Source organism: Propithecus coquereli, unplaced genomic scaffold, assembly GCF_000956105.1.
Source record: "Propithecus coquereli isolate 6110/MARCELLA unplaced genomic scaffold, Pcoq_1.0 Scaffold341, whole genome shotgun sequence".
Lineage (NCBI taxonomy): Eukaryota > Metazoa > Chordata > Mammalia > Primates > Indriidae > Propithecus > Propithecus coquereli.
This window is the reverse complement of record NW_012149075.1, coordinates 1,677,597-1,686,633: the sequence shown is the minus strand read 5'-3', so window position 1 is coordinate 1,686,633 and position 9,037 is coordinate 1,677,597. Positions and strand designations below refer to the sequence as shown.

The 9,037-nt window shown below is 36.4% G+C and overlaps 1 protein-coding gene across 1 annotated transcript in view; it reads left to right on the top strand.

Annotated features, from left to right (window-relative positions):
* Positions 1-9,037, top strand: part of HNRNPR (heterogeneous nuclear ribonucleoprotein R) — a 33,853-nt gene that overhangs the window by 19,063 nt on the left and 5,753 nt on the right. Inside the window, 5 exon segments of the mRNA XM_012650909.1 lie at positions 496-672; positions 2,280-2,415; positions 5,304-5,476; positions 6,134-6,181; positions 7,523-7,561. Coding sequence (XP_012506363.1) covers positions 496-672; positions 2,280-2,415; positions 5,304-5,476; positions 6,134-6,181; positions 7,523-7,561 — 573 coding nt within the window.

Genomic DNA, 9,037 nt, shown 5'->3' with positions numbered 1-9,037 from the left:
TCGGAGCACTGGAGTTTCTGAAAAATACTGAGATAGCTTTTTTAGTAGTAATGAATTTAGAATTGAGGGGTAACTTGGGGAAGGCCACATCAATCGTTTATTCAATTTTTTTTTCTTTTTTTTTTTGTCATGACATTCACACAATTACTGGTGGTTTAGAAAATGCAGATATCATATTTCCATAAGGACACATACATACGCTTTATTCTGCTTGTATAAGAAAAATCAAATTATAAAAATTTAAAACTTAGAGTTGGTACAAATTTTGCACACTCTTATTAGTTTCCATGTTTCAATATAGACTATTGTTCTTTGTTGATAACCTAAGGTCATTATAATAAAAATTAGGATTAGCTCTGTGAGTCATCTTAAGATTCAAATGGCCCCCATTCTTCCTTAATCATCTGCCCCCACCTTCTGAAAAAAGGCATTTAGGATTTATGGCTCTCGAATCAAATGCTTATGTTGGATCCTAATAAGGAAGTTTTATTTCAGGTCTTTGTAGGTAAAATACCAAGAGATTTGTATGAGGATGAGTTGGTGCCCCTTTTTGAGAAGGCCGGTCCCATTTGGGATCTACGTCTTATGATGGATCCACTGTCTGGTCAGAACAGAGGGTATGCATTTATCACCTTCTGTGGAAAGGAAGCTGCACAGGAAGCTGTTAAACTGGTATGTGATAAATATCTACTGTCTAGCAAGTCACTATTTGAGGGAATGAACCTCAGTTGAAAAATGCTTACAGTTAACATTATTTCCTTTTCAAAGTTGTTTCTTTGAATGTTTTTGTACTGAGTGAGTCGATATGTGACTTTTGCTTTATTTTTTCTGACTATAAAAATAAAAAATGAAAATATCCAAGAAATAGTGTTACAGGATGTCTCCTATAGTTCTAAGAAGTTATCCATTAGATTCATCAGTATCAAAAGTTTCATTCGAATATTTGACTTCTGTAACTCTCTCCTTTGGTTTAGAGAAAAAGGATATTGAGTTTTGCTGTTTAAACTTTGGGATTCTTAAAGTGTAATGAAGGCTAGGATGGGTTGTGGGGAACATAACAGGGGTGGTAGTGACTTTTAGGACTCAGTGCAGGAAATGGTTGTGAATATTATTTTTGTCACAGCCTAATCATGTAATTTATTTCACATTTTCTAAGTGTATTGTTCTTTTCTTTTTGTTTCTAGGCTCATGAGTCCTCTATGTCTTTAATCTTTCTCTCCTTTTCTACTATTTTATAGCCAGTCTTCTAGTAATTTCTTTTCTCTAGGGCCTTTTTACTTGTGGTTATTTTAGAGGAGAAATAGTAACAGAGTTCTGCAAATCAGGTATATCTTTATTCCTACTGTATTTAAGATACAACTATCTCAGTATCTTAAAATAACAAATAACAATATGATTGTTGTTTGGCATACTCTTGCCAGATATCTAAGGGCCTCACTTAGTCTAGTTTTAACCTTTTTAGAGTGAATAACCTCTTCGACCAAGGCTTTTGGTTTCGTTAGTGGGCTCTGAATTAGTTTTACTCTGACCTATATTTTAATTTTTATTATGGATTTTTTTCTTCAAACTTGTTTATTTAATACTAAGTTTTCAAATCTTTATTTCCTCATTTCTGGCAATGCATGGATGGTTTTATTTTTTAATAATCATGTCTTTTAAAACTAATGGGTAAGTAATGTTAAAGCATAGGAGCTAAAATTTGTCAAGGAAACCATCACTATAGTGATTTAAATAAAACATTTTTTTATCCCTGTCTTTTCATAAAAATTTGAAATTATTGTGTTTGGTAAAGTTTAAAACTTTATATATTTTAAATTCTGACTTGTATAAAATGTAAAATTCTTCTAGATGTCTTTTGTATTGATTAAACATAGTTGTTACTCTATATATTGTTATTTTGACTATGGCTTATCTGTATCTAATTTCATCCCTAAGGACCCTGAATGATCAGTCTCGGGTACTTTTTCTGAAAATCTCTGGAAAAAAATTTTCAGATAGATAAAATTGAAATGTGAAATAAGATATTTTAAAAAATAAAGTGAATAACTTTGAGTCCTTTTATATGGAGGAGCAGTGAAGGTTAACAAAACCAAACTAAAACAAGAGACCGTAACAGTGAAGTTTAAAATATACATTCATATTATGGCAAGCATGAGGGAACTCGGTGAGTTCATGAAGCAGGGAGTGTTTGGCCTTAAATTGTTGAATTTTTTAGGTTAAGATCAGTTGTCCTGAGTTTAGGGTTGTTTTGGGGTCTCTGGTTCTTTTCTTCCTTACAGTGTGACAGCTATGAAATTCGTCCCGGTAAACACCTTGGAGTGTGCATTTCTGTGGCAAACAACAGACTTTTTGTTGGGTCCATTCCGAAGAATAAGACTAAAGAAAACATTCTGGAAGAATTCAGTAAAGTCACAGGTAAAACAAAAATGTATTTAGAAATTAGTTTTGGGAAATCTGTTGTACAACTTATAAGTGCTTAAACAAAAAAAGGTATATATTAAGAATTCAAGTCTTCAGTGACTAACTTGCTTCCTTTCTGCTTTATAGTGTTTTAGACTAAGCAAGTTCCCTCATATCCTTAGTTTCTTGAAACTTCCCTTTTACTTCTTTGTCTTGATTGAACCTTGGCTTTTGCTAGAGCCTTTGCTCTGTAACCCTCAACTGAAGGAGGCTTTTTTCCCATACTTTCAGTGTACTTCAGGGCCAACAGGATGGTCATTTTTTATTCCTTCCTTCTTTGTCCAAATGAGATTTTCTAAAATTTCCAATTTGAAGTCTATGGAATGGATTGAAAAGTACATATTTTATATCACAGGTCTATAAACATTTATGTATAACTGAAACAAAATTTAACAAAACTGTACTTTTATTTATTACACATGATTTATTCTTATTCTAATACTTCCTATTCCATTTCTTTTTTTTTTTTTTTTTGAGACAGGGTCTCACCTTGTTGCCCAGGCTGTAGTGCAGTGACACAATCATAGCTTACAGCAGCCTCAAACTCCTTGTCTCAAGCAATCTTCCTGCCTCAGCCTCCAGAGTAGCTTGGACTATAGGCGTGGGCTACCATGCCCAGCTAATTTATCTATTTTTTGTAGAGATGGGGTCTTGCTGTTGCTGGTCTGGAACTCCTGGCCTCAAGTGATCCTCCCCCCTCCCAAAGTGCTAGGATTGCAGGTGTGAGCCACCATGCCTGGCCCATTTCATTTTTTAATATACTGATCGAGATCCATTGATACTACCTGTGATTAAAACCACTGTTTTAGAACACTGCCTCTCCTTATAAAAACCATTGTTCCTCCACATTTTTATCCTGCAGACATATTCTTTCTCCTTCCTTGAAGCTATCATCCATTACTCTTCAGGTTTCAGCCTTTCATTAATTTGAAGATTGTTTCTGTCTCACAATATTCCTCTTCTGCACTAAATTGACATTCTTAGCACTTCAATATCTACTTGGATGAACCATCCAAAGCCTTAGATTTTTACTTCTACGACTCCTTCATCTCCACTCCTTTACTTCAGCTCCACTATGTACAGATCACATTCTGGATCTTGTCATCAGAAATTCTACCCACTCTGAAATCTTGATTTCTAGCATCCCACTTTGTAACTACTGCCCATTATAATTGTGTTGGTCAAATACCCCTGTTGGCACAGTTCTTTGACTTCATTACTTTTTTATTATCTACAGCTCCTTTCTGGCTTCATATCCATTTATTCATTCCTCCAGCAGGTGTGTATTCAAGTGCCTGTTAAACACTCATTGCACTATGTGCTGGAATACATTGGTGAATAGGAGACCTACTCTCTGCCCTCATAGAGCCTGCATTCTGGGAAAGGAGATAAAACAACAGAATTTAAAGAAATGATTAAACATTGTGATAAAACACTGTGAGGTGGGAAATACAGGATATTTAGCTAGAGAATAGCTATTATCCCTGTTTTGGTGTTTATGGAAGGCTTTTCTGGTAAGGTGACCTTTCAACCAAGACCTAAAGGACAGGGAGGGTGTAGCATACAAAGAGCAAAAGGAATTGTATTCCAAGAGAGCAACACATGCCAAACCTCCAAGGCAAGCAAGAACTTGGTATATTAAAGTAACTGAGAGAAGGCTAGTGTTGCTAAAAAGTAGAATTAAGAATAGAATTATGACATGAAGTTGGCAGGGCTTTTGTAGACCATGTAAAGAGCTTGGATTTTATTGTATATATAATGAGAAGGCATTTAAAGGTTTAAAGCAGGGAATAACATCTGTTTCCTCTGTTTCATGGTTACAGAATATTATTCCTACACGTCTCTGTGGATAAGGCTTGGAGAGAGGGATTAAGAGTAGAAGCTGATAAATTAGTTGGGGCTGTCATAGTATTAGTTGAGATAGGAGATTGGACTAGTGTAATAATGGAGATGGAAAGAAGTAAATGAGTTTAGAATTGTATAGGAGAGATGAAGTAAAGGAAGAAATCAAGAATGTCTTATCAATTTCTGGCTTGAGAACCTGGTGGATGGCACTGTTTATTAGGAAAGTCTAGGGAAGACAGATTTTGGCCATGGTGGTGCCATTTTGGACATGTTAAATTTGAAATGTCTAACCAAAGGGCAGTAGCCACATCTGGAGCTTAGAGAATCCTGGGCTAAAAATAAAATCCAAGCATTTAAGACCAGACATGGTGGCTCATGCCTGTAATCTGAGCACTTTAGCAGCCTGAGGCAGGAGGATTGCTTGAGGCTGGGAGTTCAAGACCAGCCTAAGCAAGAGCCAGACCCCCATCCCTACAAAAAATAGAAAAATTAGCTGGGCATGGTGGCATGCACCTGTAGTCACAGCTACACGGGAGGATCATTTGAGCCCAGGAGCTTGAGGTTTCAGTGAGCTATGATGACACCACGGCACTCTAGCTGGGGTGACGGAGCAAAACCCTGTCTCAAAATAGAAGAAAGTTTTCCTGGATTTATAATTTTGTTTTTAAGGTTCTTGATAGTGCCTTTATAAACCATAAGGTCATCTTATATCTAACACTCTAAAACATTGTAGAATGTTAAATGTCAAAAGTATAGTAATTGGAACTGTTGTATACTGCTATACCTTTAGGCCTCCTAAAATTAAAAGGGAAACATTAAATACTGTCCCAAACTCCATATCTAATTACGCTGATCTGATTGTCTACTAGGTAATTAGTGACTCATTTTGAGGCTGCTTCACTTATTTTTTGCTCGTCAGCAAGTGGATTTAGGTCTGCCTAATCGCTAGATGTGTGGTGGATGCTTTTGGCTTATATATCTGGCTGTTGGTTTAACAGAGGGTTTGGTGGACGTTATTCTGTATCATCAACCCGATGACAAAAAGAAGAATCGGGGGTTCTGCTTCCTTGAATATGAGGATCACAAGTCAGCAGCACAAGCCAGACGCCGGCTGATGAGTGGAAAAGTAAAAGTATGGGGAAATGTAGTTACAGTTGAATGGGCTGACCCTGTGGAAGAACCAGATCCAGAAGTCATGGCTAAGGTAAATGCAGTTGTTTTGGGTGGGGGTAGGGTTGTTATTTAAATGTTATACTCAGAGTAAAGCTCAAATTTTTCAACCTTTATGATAAATACAAATTGTAGTTCTTGACTTTAACTGTTTCAACAAAGAGCTGCTTTAGTACTGAAGTTAACAGCCTATCTTGGTATCTAGGAATTGCCGTTAACCATCCCTTTTCCTGCAGATTAAATGTGCAAAAGGAACTGAAGTGAAATCCCTTCAATTAAGTGTTCCTATACACACTATTTGTTTATTGCTAGGCACTGTGACAGATACAAAGACAAGGTCTTGTTGAGTATAGAGAAAAGGAATGTTTTGGAGATCATAAAATATAATCTTCATTGTCCATACTATGACTTGTATTACGTGGCCATGAATTATATTTTTAGATTTATAGCTAATTTTTTTTCTTTGTTTAATGACCAAATTCTCTTAAAGTATTGTCCCCATGAACAAAGGCAGAGGATTGTCATGTTTGCTGTTACTTGCTAGTGGCAAAATATGCATGGCAAATTCTGTAGAGGGCCTTCAGTTACCTCCTAAGCCCTGTACTTGCATTGCTGGGATCTTTGCCTGGTAAATGGTGGTGCCATACGTCTTTCTTAGGCTTTTTCCTTTGGGTGACTGCTAAGACTGAAGAGAAACATCCGAATTGTATCTCTGCTGCTTGCAGTAAATTCTTGAGTACTTTGGTTGTCCCTTCCCTTTTCAGGGAGGCAGCGACTCTATAGATGGCCATGAGTTAATTAGTGGTTGGATTCTTCTTGATTGAGAAGTCTTTCCCTCAAGCTTTTTATTCCAGATTTTTAGGAAGTGAGTCCTACTTGAAGAGGCAAGTTTAGAGGAGAACCCTGGTTTATACAAGTATGGTGAAGGCTTTGTAGGCAAAGATATGTTTTGGGTTCAGAAGAGATTTATTGAGAGTGAACCAGAGAGGCTTTCAGAAATGCCTCTTAGTACCTTTTATCTCATATTCTTGAGCAGATGGGTGTCTAGGAAAGGGACTGGGAGTTTAAATAGCCTTGAGTTTTTATTTTTTACTGGCCTGATTTTAATACCAGTTATTTCTTCTCCTAATACAATTGTGACTTTGGGCAGACTACTGAACTTGGATGTCATCTGTTTTATTGAGGTTGGATAAATGTTTTAAGATGCACTACAACTTTGAATCTGCCTATAGAAATTAAGTATAGCCTGCATTGTTTTTTTCTATAAAAATATTTAAAAATAGCATTATAGATGTATTACACATTATAAGAGATGAGTAAAATCTCCTAAAAATCAGAAATATAACTAGTAATTTGCTTATCAACACTTTTCACATACCTCTGGTAACCTCTCAGATGGGAGTTCATCCTAAATCTTTTTAGGGTTGAAAATCCTCATGATTTTATTCTAGTAATCATTATTTTCCTTAGATCGAAAACAAGATTTCAGAATGAAAAGGAGACCTCTATAAACTTGGGATCGAATAATATCGACTTCTTCATTGTTTTGTTTTCTTCTTCTTTTTTTTTTTTTTGATAGACGGGGTCTCAGTATCTTGTCCAGGCTGCATGGAGTGCAGTGGCTATTCACAGGCACAATCAGTGCACTGTAGCCTCGAACTCCTGGGCTCAGGTGATCTTCCTGCCTCAGCCTCCAGAGTAGCTGGGACTACAGGCATGTGCCACTGTGCCTGGCTCCTTTGTTTTATAATTGGGAACAAAAAGTTTGTCCATTAGAGTAAAGCTTCTGCTGTTCACTCTATCAATGTTATAATTCATTGAAGACTTTTTTGCCAAGTAGGGTCAGTTTTATAATCAACCAAAACTTAAATGTATCTCTCTTAAAAGGACCCTTTTTTCTATTGAACATTTTAAATACAGTTTCAACAACTAAGTTTTATATAGTACATTTTGAGTTCATCATAGAAAAGCATAAAAATCCATGTTGAGTTTTTAAAAAAGTGAATAAACCAGTGGGGGCCCGTCTAATGTAGAGGATAGAGTTCAGTATGGTAACATTGAAAAGAATAAAGGGGATGGGGCAGAGGTGAAAAATGCTAGTTTTTCCCCCCTTAAATTAATATCATCTTATTCATATAGCTCTTTATCTGAATCAAGAGTTTGTTCACTGGATGTGTTAGTTTTTTGTTTGAACATTTCGTTAGTTCAAAAATTAAAAATTACATAGAAAGGTATAGACAGAGAAGTCCCACTTTCACCCCTGTCTCTGTCTGCCTTGTCCCCCTTGTCCCCTATCCCCTATAAGGCATCTGGTTTAGTAGTCTGTGGTTTATCTATTTAGTGTTTCCTTAGGCACATACAGGCAAATGTGAATATATATTCTTACTTTCCGTAATTTTTACATGAATGGTTGCTGGCAGCCTACGTATTCACTGAATGGTGTTTGCTTTATTCACCATCATATTTCATCAGCTCTAAAAAAGGAAGTGCATAATATTATACGTACCACTAAGATATCATAAAATGCTGCCACATTACTTGCTTATCTCATTGACTGTAAGTTGTATCTTAGTTTCAGAAATGTAAAAATAGGAAAAAAATGTGTTCTACCAATAGTGTGTCCTCGCTCTCTCATCAGCTCATAGAGCTCTTCATCAGTTTTTATGGCTACATAATATTCTATCAACCAGTTGGACATTGAGTTGTTTCTGATCTTTTGTTATAGTGATACTATAGTGAATACGCTTACATCATGTCAGCTGATACAGATGTACCTGTAGGATAGATTCTTCGGGGTAGAATTGTAGACCAAAGGGTAAATGCATCTGTAATTATTAAGATATTGCCATATTTCCCTCTGTGGGAGATGTGCTGTTTTATATTCCCACCAGCAAAATACAAGAGGACTTTTTTTATTTTTTGGAGACAGAGTCTTGCTCTGTCATCTGGGCTAGAGTGCCGTGGCATCAGCCTAGCTCACAGCAACCCCAAACTCCTGACCTCAAGCAATCCTCCCGCCTTGGCCTCCCAGAGTGCTAGGATTACAGGCATGAGCCACCGTACCCAGCCACAAGAGGACTATTTTTCTCATCCTTGACAAAATAGTGTATGATCACACTTCTGGATTTTGCCAGTCTGATAACAAATGGTATCTTAGTGCTGGTTAATGATTTGCTTCCCTTACTATGCTTGAGTTTGAGGTTTTAATATGTTTGAAGGGCGATACGTGTTTCTTTGTATGAACCATGTATTTATGGATTTTGACTATTTTTCTATTCAGTTGAGCTTTTTCTTATTTTCTCGTGCTCTGATATAAAGGAGACATTATTTCTTTGTGATGTAAGTTACAGATATAGCTCCATATTTGTTGTTTATCTTTTGACTTTGCTTGTGGTATTTTCTTATGCCATGTAGTAGTTATTTATTTTTGGTAGTTGAATATATAACTCTCTCATGGCTTCTAGATTTTATGTCACAAGGCCGTCTTCACTCCAGTTATTGTATAAAGGAATCACCCAGTCTTCTAATTCTTTTGTAGTTCCTCCCTCTGCCCTTTTTTTTT